Consider the following 22,915-nt stretch of genomic DNA (forward strand, 5'->3'; position numbering starts at 1 on the left):
TTTCATGAAATTTGTGATTTTTTACCAATTTTTAATGAATTTTAATTATTTATTTAAATTTAAATTATTTAATTAAAATTAAAAATTTTAAAATTAAAATTTATTTCTCAAAAATTTATTCAAATTTTATTCTAAATTTATTTTTTTTTAATCTTATTTTTTCAGTAATTTATTCAAAACCGAGCCCATAAAAATTTATTTTTCGATAAATTTCAAGTGTTTCCTTTAAATTATTTTATTTATTAAACCTTTTATATATTTTACCCTATTTCACTCGATATGTTATCCATCAGGACATCTTTCACAAAAAAAAAATATTTTTTAACAATTTTCAATCAAATCCCTTGAAAAACAAACAAATCTCTGTCCCTTGCTTAAAACAAAACACAAGAAAAAAAAATTATGCGTCAATCTAAAATAAATACAAAACAAATATCAATCACATCAACATTTCAAGACGCCGCTTATCATTCACTCGTTTTGCTTTTAGGGTGTTTTTTCTCTCTCGTTTGTTATTTAAGTTTCCATTTTATTGCCGCACCAAGTGAGTGTATATGCGAAAATGCCTCCGGTATTATGACATTCATCAAAGTAAGACTATTTACTTAGGTTTCGTATTTTTTTTTCGTCATCATAAAGTCCTAGTTGCTAGAAGACCGACATGTGATATCCAGTGTATCAGCAGAATTTTGCCTGCGGAGGATATGAATGATGAATTTGTTGTGAAAAGTCGTAAAAAGAGACGCAAAAAAATGACTGACAAAGAAAACGACGACCAAGGTGAGACCAGTGAAGCGTGTTTTTGTGTCTGTTTTTTATTTTTTTCATCCTCTTCATGGCTTGTAACGACGATATTTTTTATGCATCCGACCAAGGACACGAAAATATTTTTTTTACATAATCTCGAGTATCGAGACTATCATCATCTTTCATAGGTGCTCCTTTGTATTCAGCGGTAACTCGAACATATCGACGAGAAACGTCTTGTAAGCAAAATATTTTCTTTGTAAATATCCATATCCGTGTCATTGCATGTGGTTTTGACGACGATGACGATGACGACGACGAAAAGTGTGTATGTTGAATAGAAAACGTTTGGGAAATGTAATTCAAAAATTCAATTTCCTTTTGTAAAAAAATTCCTGCATGTTACTTACTCCTTTTTTTGTCGTTCCCTTACAAATTTATGACTCAAGTCAAGTGAGTGGTTGTCAAGTCATTCAATAAATTCTCAGTAAATTTCCTCTTTTTCTACATTTTTTACTTTGTTTGCGTTTTTTTTCATAAAAAGATGAGAAAGTCATGTACGAAAAAAAATTATTTTAACATAATTTGGCCATTAAAGGCAATTAAATTACCATAAAAACAATAAAAACTCCCGAAAAAAATCTTTGTAACTTTTTTTTTTTGCAGAAATTCTTAAGGAATCACGTTCGTATTTGATTCTTGTTGATTGTTTTCTTTTTATGGAGCTACAATGATAAATATTATGTAATGTTTCATTATTTACAACTTCCAGTATCCATTCATGAAAAAATGGCGACTCAAATGGAATTTTTTATTAAAAAACTGTTGAAACAAAAGAACGCAGTTCGTACTTCATGTTCTTCATTGGCGTTATTTTTATGCATTTAACAGACAAACACAACATTTGGTCATTTGTATTCATTGCATGCGTTGAATAGGAAACATGATTAAAATAAAAAAGTGACTGGATTAGAATATAAGAGGTTAAATTATTTTTTTTTTGCGTCGCAATTCGCAGTGTGTGTGTGTGGTTATTTTTTGAGCAAGTCAGGGATGGAAAAATTAACTATAGAAGAAAAAATTTGATCATCTTTGGAAATTATAATTTTTTTTAAAGAATAATAAATTTATATTTTTTAAAAATTATTAAAATATTTTCTAAATTTTATTCAACAATTTTTAATAATTAAAAAAAATTATTCAAAAATAGTTTAAATTTATTTTTATTTTTTTTTGATTTTTATTTAATAAAAGTAATTTAAAATAAATTATATTAAAATTTACAATTCAAAATTAATTATTTAAAAAAAATAAAATATTTTTAAAAATTTAATTAGACCAAAATTATTTTAAAAAAAAAATTTTTTTTTGCAAAAATCCTAAATTTTACTAAATAAAAATTTTAAAAAAAAGTTAAATTTTTCTGTATGTTGAACAAAAAACAAAAATAAAATTTTCGGATAAAATCCTCTCAATTGAAAAAATTTAAATAAAATTATTGATATTTTCAAATAAAAAAATAAAATAAAATAAAAAAAAAAATAAAAAAAAATAAAATGTTGAAACTGCCCATAATTTTTTTTTTAACTGTGCTGTCTGTGAACCCAAATTTTTTTTTTTCATAATTTTTCGCGTTGAATTGCGCATTTCCCACACACCTTTGAATAAATAAAAAAAAACCATAAAAAATAATTTATTTTATTCCTCTTTGAAGAGCACTTAAAATTTGCAACATTCTAAAGAGCTCTTAAAGCATCGAGCTTCAACAGACCATCATCAACTATTAAAATAAAATTTTTCGCACTTATTTTAAATAAATGGCAAATAAATATAGTAGTGCATTTATTTATAAACAACAACCACAATGAACGGCACGCATCAAGCAAAACGACAAACAAACAAAATAAAATTATAATCAAACACCTAATTTTCAATTCACAGACAACAACATAATAACAACTCATTCATTTTCGGTTTCGTCTCTCTATCTCTAGCTATCTAGTGTCTCGTATTGTGACAGACTGTGCCAATAAAAATAATTGGCTGCGATTTTGTTTATTATTTTTATTTTAAACGGTTTTTCACGTACACAAACGAGGATGTGTGTCTGTTTGATTGATTTTTGGTTTTATGATGAAACCAAATTGTCACCACGTAGAAACAATGGAACCGCAGTTAGACTGAAATCGATTAACCACGAAAACTGCTGTGCATGTACGTCCAAAAGGGACGCGGCTGAATAATTACCACCGATTAGAATTGATTGATTTTTTTTCTGTGGCTTCACATTTTATATGCCGAAAATTCATAAATTGTAGATGCGACCGTTCCGTTATTTAACGAGAGCAAATATTTTGAATAATTTATAATAATTTATTTGAGATTTTGTGTATTTGCCGTGTGCAAATATGCCGGAATACTCTGACATTAATTAAAATAACGGATCATTTTGGTGCACGAGCACGGGAGTCAGTTAGCCAAGGCATTATCATAAATAAATACAGCTCGAAACATCCTTTTTGTCAATGTCAATGTAGTAGTGAGAGGCACAGATAGCATTCAAGTGTACCTCTACAGCCCGAAATATTAATTATTTAACGCCCAATTTGGATTTTCCGGGGAATTTTAATTAAATCTGTCGAAAATGGTTTTGATTTCATCTCTTGACTCGTATTTCTGTCTCTCTTTCTCGCTGAAGAGCACTACAACATCGCACGAAATGTGATTTGAATATTTTATTTTTTTAAATAGTTGTTTAATATTCTGCATGTTTAGCCGATGCAATGTCAATTTAGTTGTATTATTATTATTTATTTGTTGCAATGCTTGTTTTTGCGGCGGCTAGCGATCAACTTGTTGTTATTTTTGCTTTATTTTGCCTGGAATGGTGTAAAAACGTGACATTTTGTAATGAAATTGACCGCTTCATATAAATTTCACATGAAATAGAAAATAATCTTAAACTGACATTTCAATTAAAAAATCGTTTATTTAATTTTTTGTGTGAAAATCTGAAAGAAGAAAAATGAACAACGCTGAAAAATTGATGAAAAGAACAAACAAAAGACATTTAAATAGAAAAAAAATGTCTTGATTGTGCGACATAAATTTTTTTCTCGCCCGTCTGTGAGTTACGGTTGCTCGTTTCGGCATTTTATCGTGCAATAGAGGGAGATTTTACCCCGAAAAAAAAAACTAGCAAGACATTCACATTAATGAACGGCGGCGGCGAAGGGCGACCAAAGTAGAATGATGTCTATTATGTGATTTTATTTCTTTCTTTTTGTCATTTTCTCTCCACTTTTAATGATTTTATTCCATCATCAAAGGCAGACAATGAGCGCGCTCAAGTAATCTCGCTCCTATTGTCTTGCATTTCTTTTATCCTCCTTTTTTTATTTATTTCTTTGCTCACTCACATGATTTTCTTCGGTTTTTTTCTGTGTCTGCCAGACCAAATTAAATTATAATCGAAGAAATCTCTCTGTTGTTTTTGCAACTCTTTACGAAAATCACTCAATTTTTTTTTCTCGTAAAATTTTAAGTATCAATAAAAATTGTGATCCAATCGATGCAGCAAGTCGACATCGTTTCCGGTTCAAATAAACAATTTTTTGTTGTCTGTTTAAATTTTTTTTATCATGACAAAAATCGTCAGGATGAGAACAAAAAAATTGTTTGTTCTGAAAATGTTTAGTGAACCGAAAAAAATATAAAGCAAAATCATAGAAAAGTCAAAGGTTTAATCTCCATCTTCACATCTCGTAAAGCTTCGTATGTGAAATAAATACTTTTTACACACAAAAAAAGCAGGAAAAAAGGATCAAATAATAAAATGGTAAGGAGATGATTGGAGAAAAGAATGTACGGAAAATATTGAGGATTTTTCGTGCTAAGCGGTTCACTGAATTTTAAAGGGTTATTGATACGTACCTAACGCTATTATCAGATTAATTTTCGTCTCATACGTTTTTGAAATGAGTGATAATGCTGCTTCTCTCGCTTGAGGTGAACTTATTTTTTTTTTTGCTCAAACAATGATGATAATGGAGACGCCCTGCACTCTTTGGTTTCGATCAATTTTAGTTTGTGTCAAAATTTGGCCTTGATTTTGTGATAAATTGTGTAGTCTCTAACGCATTCATCTCTCCTGGCTGTCAAAATAACATCAAATCATGTCGATTTTGATAAAAAGTCGAAAAGTTGTAAACAAATCATTTTTATCTACAGGGTATTTTTTTTTGTTTTTGTCTTAAAATGTTATAAATTCTAATGTCTAAAGTAAAATGTCTAATTTTTTTATTTTATTTTTAATATTTTAAATAAATAATTTTATCAAAATAAATAATAAATAAATATTTTTTTTTTTAATAAAAATAAATAAGAAAAACTTTATTTTGGAATTTTTTTATTATTTTTTTTTTAAATTAAAAATTTTATTTAAAAAAAAAATTTTTTTATTATTTTGATAAAATTTTTATATAAAATTTTTAAAAATATTTTTATATATTTTTTTACTATTGCTCTAAATTTATTATTTTATTTTTAAATTAAAATTAATAAATTCTTATTTATTTTTAATTGAAAAAGTTGAAAAATTATTTAAAAAATAAAATAAAACCAAAAATAAAATAATTTAATTTTAAATAAAAACATTTTAAAAATTTTATTTTATTTTTTAAAATTTTTTTAACTAAGAAAAAATAAAAAAAAATATTCTTTTTAATATTTACCAATTTTCGACTTTTTTAATAAAAAATGTATTAAAAATTTTGTTATAAAAATTGAAAAAAAAAATCGAAAACGACTAAGAATTATAATAAAAGTTGTTTTCTGAAATCTTACCTTAAAACCGAATGTAAAATTTGTTAAAAATCCCTGTATTTTTCGTGTAAAAGTTTTTTTCCTCAAAGGCAAGCACGTGTAACAACTAACGACATTTCCAAGAAACCAAGATTGACATGAACGGAAACCCGCAAATTTTCAACGTTATTTTCTTGCCAGCTTATGCAACATCCACACATAATTTTCCTCCCATTAATCACGCATTTATTTTATATCCGCATTTAAATTTTGTTCATGTGTGCGTGTGTGTGTTTTCAGAATGTTGCAAATCACAACCCACAGCATGTCACCAACACTCAATTTCCTGTCACCTCGGCACAGAAAATTATATTCCAATATCAATATTTAATATTCAAATTTAAACTGTATTTTAATAGAAATGGCATCACATGCATGCCTGCCGCTTGCATTTGTATTCGATTTGCGCCGAGATGTAAGCCAAATGCAGAATATAATCAAAAAGTTATTCATTCGTCAGTCGTGCTGCTGCCCATTTCTGTGTGTGTGTGTGGAAAATAATTCAACTTCCTGCTCATCAACAACAGCGTCGTTGTCATGCATTGAAGGAGAAGAGAAGCCATAAATTGAAATAATTTTACTGTGTTAGGGGAGAGGGGGGCATGTCGACGCACAAAACGGAAAAGTGGCTTCTTATTAGCTCTCGTTTGGGGAGAAATGGTTTGAGAAACAGATATATTGGAGGAAATTTGATGATAATTGGTAAATGGTCTGTGATAATGTCACGCATGCATGATCCTTTAAGAGCGATATCGCTTGTGTTGGGTCGATTTTTCCTGCCACCATCATCCTATTGTCTTACCCTTTTAGCAGCTTTTAGTACAGTACATGCCGCAAAACATTCCTCATACATAAATAAATTTCCTCTAATTACATGTCTATTGTAATGGAAAACGTGTGTTGTTGAAATCCTGTGTGTGTGTGTGCGAAGCGGAATTTAAAAGGCAATTTCGAACTTTTTTCTTGCTTCATATGCCACTCATTGGCGGATGTGCGGAACAGCAACTACGAACGAAGGAAGCCAGAAAACCGTATTATGGAAGAGCATATTGAAAAATTACCGGCATGCCACAGAAATACGTAGAAAAGGCTTCGATTCGCCACTTTACTCGATACACATGATGATGGTTTTTTGCTGGATTTTATTGCAAAAACTACCCTGTGGGAAATTTTTTTTGAAATTAAAGCTTTTTGATTTTTTTTAAAAATTTTTTTTCAAGGTCTCAAAAAATGTAAAATTTTTAAATTTTATATTTTATGGCTCAATAAATTTATTGCTCTTTTTATTAATATTAAGACACCCCCTTATTAACTATATTTTGTTACATTTTATTAAACAAAATTACAAAATGGAAGTCAAATTATGTGACATAAAAATTTTACATTATTTTATGGCTACAAAATAATTTTATTAATTATTTAATTTTTATTAAATATTAAAAAAAAAGATAACCCCCTTATAAAAAAAATAAGTTATATTTTGTTACATTATATTAAACAAAATTACAAAAAAAAAGTCAAATTAAAAAAATTAAATGTGATTTAAATAAAATATTAAATTTAAAAATTAAATTTCCAAAATTTTTCACTTTTTGATGCCCCATTTCAAAAGTCGAAAATCCAATGGGGCAAAATAAAAAAAAAAAAGTTAAAAATTTCATCAAAATTGACCGGTTTTTGGTCTTTTTTCACATTTTTTCAAAACTTTTTAAAAAAAATTAGAATTTTTGTATCAAAAATATTTTAAATGAATTTTTTTTAAAATTTTTTTTATTTTTCAAAATTTTTTAATTTTTACGAAATTAAATTTTTAAATTAAAAATTCTGCGATAAATTTTAAATTAAAAATGTAATACCAAAAAAAATTAAATTATTAATAATGACAAAAAAAATTTTGTCTTTTTGTATGAAAAAATTTCAAATTTTTTTTTTAATTAAAAAAAATTAAATTTTAATTTAAAAAAATTAAATTATTAATTTAAAAAAAAATAAATTAAATTATACTTTGATGGGCTTTAATTAAAGACCCTGAGAGTCTTAAAAAAAGTAAAAATTTTCTACTTGGCAATTTTCATCCCTTAGCTTGTATGAGTATGTGTGTTTCTGATGACGGTACAACGAACATAAAAACAAAAAAAAAAGGAAAAATGATATTTGCAGGAAATTGGAAACGGGCAACTCGACTAAATGAAGTAGAAATGTGAAAATCATAGTTCATTAATTTTTTTTTTGGTTCTTTCCTCGTCGTAACATTCACGATTTTTGGTCCAAATGACCTTGACGTGGCAATGTGAATAACTTCTTTTCCACACAAACACAGAAAGCAAAAATATTTTCAGCACGTCATTCCCTTACAATTTTTATAACGATAATTATTTATTTATACAACGCGATGTTTTTTTGTTGTTGTGTGAATTACTTTGCACGTCTGTTGAATGATTTTTTCTTTTTCACACACACCGAGTTAAATTGAATCGATTTTCCTGTCTAGAAAAATTAATTATTCAATTATTTATTATTTTATTTTTATGTTGGATTCTTACCTTTGCCAGGTGTTGTTTTGCCACTCAACTAAATACGTTACACCTCATTATGTCAAAATATGTATTTTTCATGTGAACTAAATAAAATGTCTTAAAATGAAAAATCGTCTTTTCGCCTAAAAAAGGAAAATAAAAGACAATAAAGGACAAAGAGAGAGCGCAGTTTAATAATGATATCATCAGCAAAAAAATAAAAAAAAAATAAAATAAAAGAAGAAGTAGCACCAAAAAAGATATAAATCAAAGTCGTTTGACTTTCTTTTGAGCAGAGCAGGTTGAGTGTGTAGCAGACTTGAATCAAGAAAAAAGACGATAAGCACAAATGTTGTGTGTTTTGCATAGAAAAGACATAAAGAAACGTCACCTAGATAATAAAATAAAAAAAAAAAATTAGAGTGCATGTAATTATGGGGAAAAAACCTTTATTATTATTATTGTATACGATAGTGTTGGTACGTGAGTTGCTTATGTGAAAAGTTTAGACAGTTCCATTTTTTTTTCGTGCCATGTTGTTTTCAGATTTTTTTTCTTCCTTCTCCAAAAGCGAGAAAGTGCAGGAATGAATAGGAAATTAAAAAATACGACAGCAAAAAAAGTGGAGAATGGCATTTTTAATTTTCTTTATGCATGAAGAAGAATTTCTTTCTGATGCAGAAGTTACAATAAATTATCAAGCCCAATTAATTTACAGGCGCAACTTCTCCACTGGTCTCGCTCCGTTCTCTATTATAATAATATTTATGTTCTCTGTCACTTCTTGCCGCCTTCTCCTATAAATCCTGCGCGACAATAATAATACCAATAATAATGGGGCAATGAATAAGGCAGCAATCTATTTCCCAAGGAGTTTTTTTTCTTATAAACTGTCATGACAATCCTCCGTTGCGTCTGTTTATGCATAATGTAGTGCAAATAAAGGGACATTATAATTTTACAATTGCATTTGGAAAAAAAGGGAGGAAATTAAAAATTTAAAAGAGGACAGAAACGAAGAAAAATTGCATGTAAAGTGTCACTAACGCTTTATTTCTACGAAAAAAAAAATAAAATAAAATTAATTAAAGTTCATTAATATTCAAGAAAATCCTCGAAGTTCGAATTCATCAATTTACGAAGAAAAAAAAATTAAGCAGAATAAAAATCCAATCTAGTGTAAAACTGTGTCTAATGTAATCTAATATGCAAATCTTTGTGCATTCAAATTCCAGTTTCTTTTATTTTATTTTTTTTTTTCACAGGCAGATTGCAATCAATGTTGAAAAAAAATTGCATCGTGACGTGAAACACGAAGAGAAAGGAAAATGAGAAGGAATTTCATTCAATTATATTATTTTTTCTCTCTCTCGAATTCCATTTTCGTATAAAATAAAAATAATAACAACAAACCCAAAGACGGCTTGTATCCACTTGAAGAACAGAAAATCGAGATAAAAGTGAGAAATATATAAATTTCGTGATAACAAGAATTTTCTCTTCGTGCTTTGAAAAAATTTGCATTTGGACAAATAAAATGGAGCGACAATAAAATTAGTTTTATTTTTTTTAAAAAAAAAGGACTTGGTTGACACTACTTACAAGGAATTTTCGTGTGAAATTAATGTATTTTATTTTTTTTTAAGAATTTTAAATTAAATGCTTCCAAAAATGCAAAAAATAATCTAGATGTGAAAAAATTTATGGAAAAGCTTGAAAATTTTCGGAATGAGAGAATAACAAATTACTTTAATCTTATTTGAAATGTCATGTGACCAGGCGTTTTCTCCGAAATTTATTTAGGATTGACCTCATCATTTAATTACAAACCAGAACAATAAGAGAAATATTTCCGAGAAGGAGTTGCACTGGTTCCTAAGCTAACAACGTCGCAACTCGACCATCGTAATAATAAGAAGGAACATTTCCGTTTTATATTTATGCGAACAATTGTTTCAAAAATTAATTTTATCTTGGCCAGCAGCCATCTTTTATTTAATCATGCATTTAATACGAATTCTTTTGGGAATTTTGTTTTAGTTCCAGAAGAAGACTGACCAAATCCATTTTTCGTTTCATGTAGTTTGGAGAAATGATTATCGTTACTGCTGCTGCATGTTTACCAATGTGACTCGAAAGTAAAATGAAATAAAATTTAAATAGACTTTTATTGTTTTTTCTCGGAGTTTGACATGCCCAATGGAGATTCAAAACTCGAGTAATTGAAAGAGAGATTTTTCATCGTGTTCATGCCTTGCCTAATATGGAATAAAAACGATGTTAAAGGGCATAAATGATTTCACTTTTAATAAAAATTAAACTTTTTAAATACTTTTCTCTCTTTTTTTGCGTTGCGATGGAGCTCAATAAATAAAAGAGACAAGCAACTTTTGATTATTAATTTTTAATTAAATTACGAGCTTTTTCATTTTTTTTTTTTTTTTTCGGGGAATATTTCTTTTCAACACACAGACACCAAAGAGAAAAGATTACTTGGAAGAGAAACAAATAATACGATGAAAAAGTATTTCGAGTCCTTTGTACACAGTAAATAAATTTTAATATTAATATTTTTTTTATCATTTATTATGATGATAAAAAGAGAGTAAAAAAATTCATTTATTTTTTTTATTAAAGCGCATTTTTAGTTAAAAATATTAATAAATTTAAAATTTCAAAAAAATAAAAATTAAGAAAAAAAATATTTTAATAGTGAAAGTTTAAAAATTTTAAATTAAAACGAAATTTTAAAATGTGAGAAAATTGTTTTTTTTTACATTAAATAAATTAATTAATTAATAATTAATAATAAAATAAATAAAATAAAATAAAATAAAATTAAATTAAATTAAATAAATAAAATTAAATTAGTTAAAAATTAATTTAATATTAATTAATTTAAAATAATTTTTTTTTAAGTTATTTTAAATTGAAAATGCAATTTAAAAGTGATAAGATTTTTTTTCCTTTGATACTTTAAAAAAAAATTTTTTACTTTATCTTCTTACATTTCTCACCTCCAAAAAATGTCAAAAATAACCTGTTTAAATAAAATTAAAAATTTATTTTTAAAGTCTCAAGAACCAAAAATTTCTGCAAACTTTGTCTATAAGAAAAAAAATAAAATTAAAGAAAAAAAAACTTTGTACGAAAAAAATTGCATGTCAAGCACCTCATCAAGCCAGACAGACAACTTACTGAAATCATTATGAAACCTCTTAAAAGAAATGAAAATTATAGAGAGGAAAAGTTTATCATTCGATAAGAAAAAAAAGATGATATTACGTTCAACCATTTTTTCTTCTTCATTTTTTTCCTTCATATTGTCTACTTTTCTCATAATCTCATCCCTTTATTATGACAGTTTTGGTCCAAATCCGGTTCTATTCACAAGCGTAACGACAAACAAGGGTAATAACTTTACATAGATTGGTCTTTCTTTGACAGCTTTCCAAAGTGAATCGCTTATTTGCTCATTTTTTGTCTTCGTCGTCGTCGTCGCGCTCTTCAGAGACACCACGACACTACCCTTTTTTTTTGTTAAATGTTGTCGTAAAAAGATGACGGTACCACGATACGTAATAAGATTATGTGGACTGTTCATGAAGGCTTCTTGCAATGATGATAATAGATTCATAAAAAAAGGAGCCGCGCAGTATTTGTCTTTATAATAAAATACAAAATAAAATAAAAAGAATGAGAAAATAATTAAAAATTCTTTTTCTTCCTTTTCTTTTGTTTGCTTTAAATACTCGTTTTGCGCGTTTTTGTCATCTTCAATTGCTTCGTAATCGTTTATTCAATGCTTTTCAATTTCCCTTATCTGCGTCATCCACAAAATGACACGACTTGGATCATTTTACGCCGTTTTCAGGATTATTATTTTTTTTCTAAAGCAAGAAAAAACAATAAATTAAATATAAAAAGGACAAAAAAAAGATAAGAGACAGTAGTTAGGAACGGAACAATAATCTCTTCAAGGGACGGAAAAAAATTAACATTATCATAAACAATTAAAGTGTATTATTTGTGCGAACGGGCATCGCATGGCATGCGGTATTAATACAAATTGTGTGTATTGGCGTGATTATCGTTTTTAATTAACATATTAAGTGAGCGCCATGGCTTCATGAATATAAATTTGCCTTCCGCGAAGGGTCGACCACTCACAGGCAGTACATAAAGCGAAAAAAAACAACAATTGTAGTGCAAATAAAATCTATTAATACTAAAAAAGGACGATTTATAAAGTAACTTTGCCTGCTATAGCTCGACTATACGCAATAATTCACACCCTATTTTGCTTCTCAGTTCATTTGCATAAAAAATTACGAGTGTGTGTGGCTGATTTTTAATTATTATTGTTGTTGTTGTAGAAAAAAGTAAGGGTATAAATACTGTAGGAAGAAGGTCATCGAGAAAAGCTAATGATGTGTTAATAATTCTTACGGATTTATTTTATTTTATTATTTTTACAAATCTGGCTAACCTCTGATATTGACAAAATAAAAAAAAAATAACTGACAGACAGCAAAATAATCGGAAGTATAAATGGAATGACGTTAAATAATCGAATAATGGGGATATTTTATTATTTAGAAATATTCGAAATCTGGACGACATTCAATGCAGACAAAATCAACTGAATAAAAAATACAATCGGACTGACATTGATTAAATAAATAAATAAAAAACTTCGATTTACGTCCCTTTCTCTGTTTCTGTACCAATAAATATGTCATAATAGAGAGAAAAATATTTATTTTCAATTTCTTTTTCCGTTTTCTTTTTTAGCGAAGTAAAATGTCAGAAAATGTCATGAATAAAATTGCTTCGGATTTAATTCGTTGGCGGCTAGTAACTTTTTTTTTTTTTTTTTTTTTTTTGAATAAAAATACAAAAAAAAACAGCCTTCAGCTAAAATCCTTCATGAATAACTGATTGAAATGATCAAACGAAAGTATTTTTTTTAAATCCTGAAAACGATTTTGTCATACAAAACAGAAATTGTGATACAAAATCTATAATAATCGTGTTCAAAGTCCCGAATGAAATAGATACGAGTCGCAAATGACAATCCCAAACTCCCTTTTATATATCTGATACGTTATATCGGATCATCATATCCATAATAATAACACTCAAAGTATTCCGATAGACTTTCACATTTATGAAATATTTATGATTATATTATTATATGCGAATACAATTGGAGGGAAAAAGTTTGTTGCATTTTTGTCTCTAAAAATAATAAAAATTCTGGGCTTGGTTAATCCAAAAGTGCAATTTTCGATTTTATATATAAAAATGTCTGGTAAATTGAAAAATGAATAAAATATGAGGAGTGGATTATTCGGAAAAATAAAACAAAATGTCGAGGAATGTACAAAAGAAAATAATTCAAATCAATATTTTGTTTGATTTTTTTTTTGTTGAATTTTCTAATAGTTTTCTGATTTTTAAGAATTTTAAAATTTTTTTTTTTTTATTTGGATGTTTGATTATTTTTTTTTTTTTTTTGATATTCAAAAATATAAATCTAAATAATTTTTAATTTTTTTTTCTAATGATTTTCTATTTTTGAAAATTTTCCTATTTTTTATTTTATTTTATTTTTTTTTTTTTAATTTAGGACCTCGAAAATTTTTTTTTTTTTTTATTTTTTTTAATGGTTTCTTTATTTTTGATTTTTTTTTAATTTATTTCTTTCTTGAATATCAAGAGTTTAAAACAATTAAATTTTTTTTAATAATTTTTGAACGTTTTCTTCTATTTCTATTTTTTTTCTATTTTTAATTAATTTTTCTATTATTTTTTTAATTTTGATTTTTCATAAGGTCGAAATGAAACAAGTCGAGTTCAATACCGCATTTTTTCTACGAAATGCGGTAAAAAATCTTATAAAAATCTAATAAATGGAGACGTCTGGTTTTTTGTTTCACAAACCAATAATGCGATAAAAGTAAACCACCCTTAAAATCAATTCATTCGCACCACAACAACTTTATATTCCATCGACAATTTTAGCTCGTCGTAATTTCGTCGTTATTGTGTGAATTTCTAGCAGCGCAAAAGAGAGAATGAAGGACCAACGGACGAAAGCGCACGTAACGTGAAAACGATGAAAAATCCTATAAACACATTCTTTCCCCTTCATTTCATGTCTGGTTCGGGGGACAAAATGTAATAATATCGAAAAGTAGCGACAACTTTACAAATAAAATAAACTTATGGAATTATTTGATTATTCGTTTGATTCACACTGCCACTCTCCAATCGCATTGAATGGAAATATAATGTTGTTATTCTTTCAGAGAAAAAGTTTTTTTTTTCTATCTGTTTATTATTATTATTTAGTGGCGGTTACTCTATTTGTGGCTTCAGTTGTGGAAGAAGAGGGATTGTCTGTTGTTGAGGCTTTCGCACGTTTCATTTTATTATAAACTTCTTTATATTTTCGTGTGTGCCGACCGATAGTTGTAAATGGATCTCGCACAATATTGAATGGAACGTGATTAGAATTAAGGTCATTTCGTGTAATCTTTATCCCATTTTCACTTCAATTTTGTGACGATGACAAAAGTAGAGCCAAGTGGTTTGCCTGTGTGTGTGAGGAATGGAAAATAAAATATATTTTTTGATAAATTATTCTTTTTCTTCCATATTTTTCGGGCAGAACGATATTTTTTAAACAATTTTTGTGTGTTGTCACATCATTATGTTATATTAACTGCGAGAAAAGAGGACTTTTGTACCTTTTTTCATTGTTATTTTTAGCAATTTTTTCGCCATTCTTCAAAAAAAATCTTGTTTCTTGTGGCGATGTGTCGTTCGGGATGTGAAAAGTCACAAGAAATTTTTTTTCGCTCGCACAACGATAACAATAACAATCACAACTCCTTGCAGATGTGGACGACAACGAATATTTTTCCAATTATTATTATTATGATGCCGAAAGGAAAATAAACTTTAGATGTGCTTTTTCCCATAATTCTCTTCGGGGGATTACCCAATCGCATAATAATAATAATGAAAAGATGTTACCTATAAAAGTTTCATTCACTCCTGATGCTGTTTGATAAAAATAACGATAAAATACGGTAGTTTGTAGTTTTCAATTGTTGGACATTTGCAAACAAAAAAAAAGTTGGCAAAGGAAGTAAATTCTGCTTATCTCTCCCTCCAACACGCTCTCTTGAAGGAGGAAAAATTGTGCCCAGGTTTTCCGAGTAAATATTTATTTCTGTAAGTAATTAATTGTTTTGTGCCTGCTTTGCTGCACGACACCCTTAATTTGGAACGTAAAATGGAATGACAGAAAAACAGAACGACAAATATTTCGCAAAACTATGTAATTTACTCAAAAGTTTTCAATTTTAACGAAAATACCTGGTCGGTGTGTGAAACTAAATTATATTTTGCCGTAGACTGTGTGTGGTTGGGAAGACAAATAAATATTGTTTGTGTGAGTGTTTCTGTTTGTTTGCTTGTTTCTTCATTCGTGTCGTCGTAAAGAAGTGGCTGCCAGAAATTTATTGTTATTGAAGTTTCTTGTCACAGGAAGTATTTTATTAACTCGGAGTTGAAACTTTTTTGGACTTTTGTTTTTTTCAAAACAATAAAAATTTTAAATAAAATTGACAAAAAATAAATTAAAATGTTTTAAATTTACCTAATATTTAAAAAATAATTTAATTGACAATAAATTTTAAATAATTTATTTTAATTAATTAATAATATAATAATTTATAATATTTTTAATTTAATAATTAAAAAAAAAAAATTATTAAATATTATTAAATTAACTTTTTCAAATAAATAAATACCTAAATAATTTTAAATTAAATAATTAATTTTTTTAAATATATTTTTTTATTTTTTAAAAATTTATTTATATTTTAAAATAATTTAAATAATAAAATAAAATAATTTTTATTTTTTTTTTTATTTATTTAAATTATTTTTTTTTATTTATACCTATTTATTTTATTTTTTTTATAAGAAAATATTTATTTTGACAAGACGAAGAAATTTTTAATAAATATTTTTCCGAAAATTTTATTGAATGAATTTTCACAAAACAATTCTTCATAAAATTTTCCTTAATTAATTTTTGTGTTCCTCCACAAATCAAACAAAACAATTGCAAAACAAACAAACCACATGACACTCCTTTGTCATTCAATTAAATGTTTCAAACCGCACGAATCTCTAATTTTTTTCCATTTCTCTGATTTCTCCTCTTGTCTTGTGTATTTTACCAAACCAAACTTAAATAAGTTCCTATATTTACACAAAGTACCCAATTTAAGCTTTAACCAAACAAGAAAGCTTTCCGTCTCGTCTTTCACTTTAAATTAAATTGTGTGACAAAGGCATTCCGGGAAGCACTTTCGTTCTGTGAAAAGAGGTGCTAATGTGACCACTGACGAAAATAATCCCTAAATAGACTTAATAAGAAACAGAAAGGACGAAAATTCCAAATGAACAGACAGACAGACGTTTTATGTCACATAACGTTGCGCCATAGCAGCAGATAAATGGCCTAGATTTTTTTTATTCATTTTTTTTAATAACATCACACAACAACTAACAACTTGCAGAGAGTGAAGAAAAAAAAAACGTTGGAACGAACTTACCTGTCCCAATAAATCGCATGTGGTAATCTCATTTGATTTTTTGACATAAACATTTGTTCACAAGGTGTTTTATTACAAATCCTTCTTCTTCGTCGTCTCCTTCTGTTTAAGAGACAGAGCGAGAGAGACAACTTAACGCTCTTGTATGGGCGACACTCCGATGTAACGAAAAGACGACACCGTATTTACGTTTAAGGTGCACTAAAATTGCAATTCACTTAAAAGCATTTACGTAGGAGCGAGAAAAGTGGAGCACCGAGCAAGCAGTATCAAATTTATTGCTTTAAATCATTGTAAATAAATGTTTCGTATTATTTTAAATTGTGGCATATTGTAAGGAACTTTCTCTCTCTCTCTCTTCGCAGGTAGATGGAAAAGCAAAAATAAGTAGAATATCTTTTATTGCTTCTTACGACAAGCAGTCTTGTTTGTTGTTGATTCCTTGTTACTGTGTGTGGGAAACAAATATTTGTGTATGTGGGCTCCTTCCTCGTTAGATGTTACGTTAGATATTTGCATAAATAAGTAGAATCCATTAAAAGATAGGGAAAATTGTATTTTTCCCATTTCTATCCTTATTTGATTCTATTACAAAAATAGATTCCAGCATTTTTTCTGTAGCACTATTCGCCAATAATTTCAAAAAGCTCAAAAAAATAAAGGAGGACTAAAAAAAATATTTGAAAAGAAATTTTAATTTTTTTTATGAATTTTCAAAAATTGGAAAAATGGGCTATTTCACTCTTATCTCGTTTTTAAATAAAATTTTCAAATTTATTGATTGAAGTTGGTTTGAATAATTTTTTAAAATTAAATAAACTAATTTAGACATTTTTTGTCAAGAAATTTTAATTGAATTTTATTAGGAATCAATTTTATTTATTTAATTAATTTAAAAAAAAATAAATTAAAAAAATCAGGAAAAAAAAAATTATTTATTGAATTTATTAAATTAAAAATTAATTAAATTAATTAAATTAAAATATAAAATTATTTTTAAAAAGAGATAAATTTAAAATTAATTTTAAAAAAAAATAAAAAAATGATAAAAATATTTCAAAAAATTAATGAAATAAGCCCAATTCTATCATTAATATTTTTAAAAAAATTTGACAAAAATCAAGATAAGGGTAAGAGAAAAATATAGATTTTTTTCAAATTTTTTTAAATTAATTGGACCAGCTACAGTTTTAAATATTTTCCTGAATTTTTGAAGCTAATTAAAAATTTTGTCGAACAGTGAAAAATCCCATTCCCGAGAACAGATAAATCTCATATTTCCAACATCGCTGCAACTTCAGTAATAACCGTCTTGAAAAGGCATCGTACATAAATACCATCTTATCCCCTTTTAATCCGTTCTTAAAGTGAATTTAATTACAAAACTGCAACCACAGCTCGCTGCACTTCTTTCGTGAACGAAACACGAGAAACCAGAAAATAAATCTCTCTTGTTTCTTTATAAATATTTTTTTTATTTATTTTTCGCTTAATGCGGTTCTTGTTGTTGTTGTCCATCGTCGCCATATTTTTCATAGAACAATGCATTCCGGAAATTTTTCTCATTTATCGAGGCTTATGAGTTTTGTAATGACGACGGCGACGTTATTAATTCCATTTTCTCCCTTTTTAATCCAACATTTTCTCTCATTTCCTTGATTGAATTCAATCTCTCCTTCTTCTGCTGCTTGCTCGTAAAGTGTATGCGGTAACACAATGCACTTGAAGGAGGCGCAGAAAACAATTTATCAAAATTGCACGAAAGAAAACGCGTCGTGAAAAGTAAAGAAACGGCAAAAAAAGCTCATTTCCGTTTCAGATTATAAACAGCGCCTATTGTGAGTGGTTTTGTTTCGTATTGCTGGTGCCTCTTCTTCATTTTCTTCGTTTTTTTGTTGTTGTTGTTGTTAAGAAACATTGTCGTTATATTTACTTTAACTGTTTTTTTTTGTTTGTTGCTTTTCTCTTCTTGATTTTCTATCCGGTTTTTTCTGTACACAAAAACTTTTTAAACGACATGATAACAGAGAAAACGTTCCGTGCTTCATTTTTTTCTTATGGCTTCGCATGCAATTTTTCCAACACATAATAAAATTTATAAAAACACGAATAAAAATAATAATTGGAGTTGTGTCAGCTCAACTCGACGCGCGGTGTCCTTGTAAGTAAAAGTAAATAATTATTAGGAAGCTCGTGTGAAGAGTAAATTTTAAATTTATTTTCGTTTCTCATTAAATTTATGTCTTTATCCGCGTTTTCTCTAACGAGATGTAAAAAAGAACGAATTCATCCATGCGGGAAAAAATCTTCGCTCTTTATTATTTTGTACGTGATTGCATAGAGGAGCTCAGTAAAAATATTAAAAAAAAAATCTCGCTTCGAAAACCGCATGCACCTGCACCGCATAACTCTCGGTGCAAGTTATTCTTGAGATGTGGCTTTCTTCCGTGTATAAATAATAATTGCAAGCGGAAAAACTAACAGTTTGCGATGAAAATAAAATAAAAAGTATTTTGATCAAGAGACTAGAACGAGGTGTAAAAGTTTTTCTTGTTTCTTCGTTGCTCACTTGAGCAAATACTTATGTCTACGGCAAATGTTTCTTCTTTAATGAGAGGATTAGGAAGGTTTTTATTTTACTTTTTGTCATCTCTCCAATGGATTTTACATTTCTCAAAATTATTAAGATTTTTTTCTTATTTTTTTATGATTTGCGAACATTTATTGAAGAAAAATTAAAATTATAATTTTTTTATTTTTAATTATTTTTCAAAAATAATAATTTTAATTATTTATTATTTTTTTTTTAATTTTTATTAAAAAATTTTGTAAAATTAGCTAATTTTACGTGAAAAAAATTCGAATAATTAATTTAACTAATTAATAAAAATTAAAAAAAAAATAATAAATTATTAAAATTATTTTTTTTTATCATTAAATTATTTTTATTTTTCAAAAATAATAATTTTAATAATTTATTATTATTTTTATTAATAAGTTACATTAATTATTCGAAATTTTTCACGTAAAATAAGCTTTTTTTCATGATTCTATGAAATTTTCAAGAAATTACGGGATTCAATCTCAGGATCTCGTAACTTTGCAATGATGATGAGAATTTTCTTCAAAAAGGAAAATGTTCTCCTCAACCAGTATCACGAAAAAATCACGAAGTAAGTTGTTACTGAGCAAAAAAAATCAAGCCAAGTGCTCATTTGACGTTGTTGCTCATTAGACGTTAGTTTTAAAACATGCAAAATTTTACAGTTCAACACAAAAAAAATTGTTACCTCCAAAACTTTTTGTTTTTTTTTGTTGTTTCAAAAAATTTCCACTTTTTGGATGAGAATCTGCCTTTTGTTTCCATTTTCCCCAAATTTCTTACAGAAAATATTTTCAAATACTCACAAAAATGTGGTAAAACGAAAAAAATATAGTTTGGCTTCTTTTTAGCATTTATACCAAAGGCACAGAGGCAAACACATGAAAAAAGCAAACCTGCATAAACCAAGAAATAAACTACTTTTTACGCTTCCTTTATCATGCTCGGATAAAATACAATATGGGATAAATTGAAAATATATACACACACAATGATAAATTGTTTAGTTCCTTTCCAGTTTTTTTTTTCTCTTATGTTTTTTGTAATATATTTTGAAAACTTTTTTTTTTGCGCCTTATTGATATTCATTGAAAATGGATTGAAAATATGTTTTATATGCGCTTTTTTATTTGTTTCGTATTTCATCATCATGTTGCAATGTCACGTTACTGCACAACAAAAAATAATTTTTGTATGAATTTATAAAAAAAAAGATTTGCACATATTATTTTATTTTTTGAATTTTTATTACAAAAGCCACTTTTTATTTTAGTCTTGTGATCATCATAATCCTGAATATTTTTCATGAAATTTTTTTAACTAGATTTTTTTTGAGTGACTTTTTTTTTGCTTTTCATATGAATTTCATTTGAAAATGTCGAGTATGCTTGAAAAAAAAAAATAAAACTGTAAGTCGACAGAAAAATTTGAATGATGCTTTTGAATTTTGTGCCAAGTGCTCCAACGTTACCTCTTCACCTATGAAAAAAAATAAACTCATCATATTAATTGACACTTTTTTTTCTTTCAGATATGACTACGAAACACTTTTGCAAAATTCAACGTTTTGTTTGGTGCCAAGAGGTCGTCGCCTTGGTTCATTTAGGTAAGTTTTGATAAAAATTTCGCACATTTGAATGAATTTTTATTTTTTTTTATAAATCAACAGATTCCTGGAGGCACTTCAAGCTGGTTGTATTCCCGTCCTGCTTTCAAATTCATGGGTTCTTCCATTTGAAGCGCGAATTGATTGGAATCAAGCTGCCATTTGGGCAGACGAGCGACTTTTATTGCAGGTAATTTTTCACAATTAACCTCTTTTTCTGTTTCAACTTCATTTCTTTTTTGTTTGTTTGCTCATTTCTCACATAAATCATACAAAAACACACATGACGATGAATCTTCGGTCCATATGTGTTTCGCTGCGAAAGAAATCTTCTTCACTTCTTATCCGCCTTTGAAGGAGGAAAAATCCACACACACAGTGAGAGAAAATTAATGTTTCACAGATATCATCCATTTAAACCGAATGAAACTTGAGAGGCATTCGCTACCCGGAAATGTATTTTATTAAGCGCACAAGAAAAAATTGGTCTATTAAAAAAATGGCATCCAAAATCCTGAGCAATAAATTACATCGCTTCTTCTTTTGGCGAATCGTGCTCATATTTGGAATCCTTTTTTTTGCACGAAGAAAAAAAATCACACGAAATTTGTACGATAAGAAAAATATTTGAATAGTTCGACTAAAAAATATATATTTTTAATAATGAACGCCAATTTTTGTGAAAAAAGAGGAAGATTTAAAAAAAAATGAGAAAACTAGTTTATTTTATATTTTATGACACCCTTGAGTATTCCTCGATATTTTACGGAAAAATTTTGTCGAACCCGTTTATCATCTTAGTCTCTCTCTTCTCTATCAAGTGATTCATAAATTTTCACAATCATAATAATATTTAGGTCAAAAGTTTAAAATTTTCTAAAAATTAAACGAATTTTCTATTTTTTTAGGTGCCAGACATCGTTCGATCCATATCACCTAGTAAAATATTAGCTTTGCGACAACAAACCCAAGTTTTATGGGAACGATATTTTAGTTCAATTGAAAAAGTAGTTTTTACAACATTTGAGGTAAGTTTTATTGAAAAATTAAATTTTTAAATTATTTTAATCGGTCATGCGGGAAAATTTTTCATCAATCCGAAACTTTTGCTAATTGCATGAATATTTATTATTTTTTTTTCTTCCGATGAGATTTTTTTTTAATGATAACCCGCAGGTAATTCTTAATGAATTGCGCATGAAAAGGAGTTTGAAAAAAAAATAAACAAAAGTTTGTCTTAAAGGCAAAATAAACAAAATTGTGTCCTTTGCTTTAAAAAATTTCTTGCTCTGCGCTGATAAGAAAATTTAAAAAGAACAAATTATGAATCATTTTACATTAATTTTAATTTATTATTTATTTAAAACCATTTTTAATGAGAGAAGTTGACTGGAATGACTTTTCGCTTGTCGCAGAGAAAAATTTTTTAAGGAAACTTTAAAACACAAAAAATAAATTGAGCGAATAAAATGTGAAAAGGAGCAACAAATGAACTGTGTTTGTGTGTGTTTGCGAAAAAAAACGCAATTAAGATGCATTGCATATCGGTTTGTTGTATGGCGTGAGTTGGTACATAAAATGGGAATAAAGTTAAAACTTTTAAATGTTTTTCGGTTGTTTTTTATTTTCTTATCTCTTGTTTAATAAACATGAGACGATGATGATGAGTTAAAATGAAAATGTGAAAGTTTAAATTTGTTTCTAAAAATTCAACACTTATTATTTATAATTTGGTTGGAAGACGATGAGGAATTTTTGGAAAGTTTGTGCCATACAGAAAAAAAAGTTACAAACAATAAATAATGAAACAACGCGAAATAAACTTGTACTCGTTATAATTCATTTTAATAACGGTTGTTTAAATGTTCCGAAGTGAGATAAGAATTTTCGAGACATAATTACGTGAGATTTGTGGAGAGGAATGCTTGTGCAAAAATTAAAC

The 22,915-nt window shown here is 27.4% G+C and overlaps 1 protein-coding gene across 1 annotated transcript in view; it reads left to right on the plus strand.

The window, feature by feature from the left end:
• Positions 1 to 22,915, plus strand: part of LOC134831022 (exostosin-1) — a 102,355-nt gene that overhangs the window by 56,991 nt on the left and 22,449 nt on the right. The window contains exons 3-5 of the mRNA XM_063844659.1: positions 20,899 to 20,973; positions 21,037 to 21,163; positions 21,882 to 22,001. Of these exons, the coding sequence (XP_063700729.1) occupies positions 20,899 to 20,973; positions 21,037 to 21,163; positions 21,882 to 22,001 (322 nt within the window). The remainder of the gene's footprint in view (positions 1 to 20,898; positions 20,974 to 21,036; positions 21,164 to 21,881; positions 22,002 to 22,915) is intronic.

The sequence above is a fragment of the Culicoides brevitarsis genome, chromosome 1 (assembly GCF_036172545.1).
Source record: "Culicoides brevitarsis isolate CSIRO-B50_1 chromosome 1, AGI_CSIRO_Cbre_v1, whole genome shotgun sequence".
Lineage (NCBI taxonomy): Eukaryota > Metazoa > Arthropoda > Insecta > Diptera > Ceratopogonidae > Culicoides > Culicoides brevitarsis.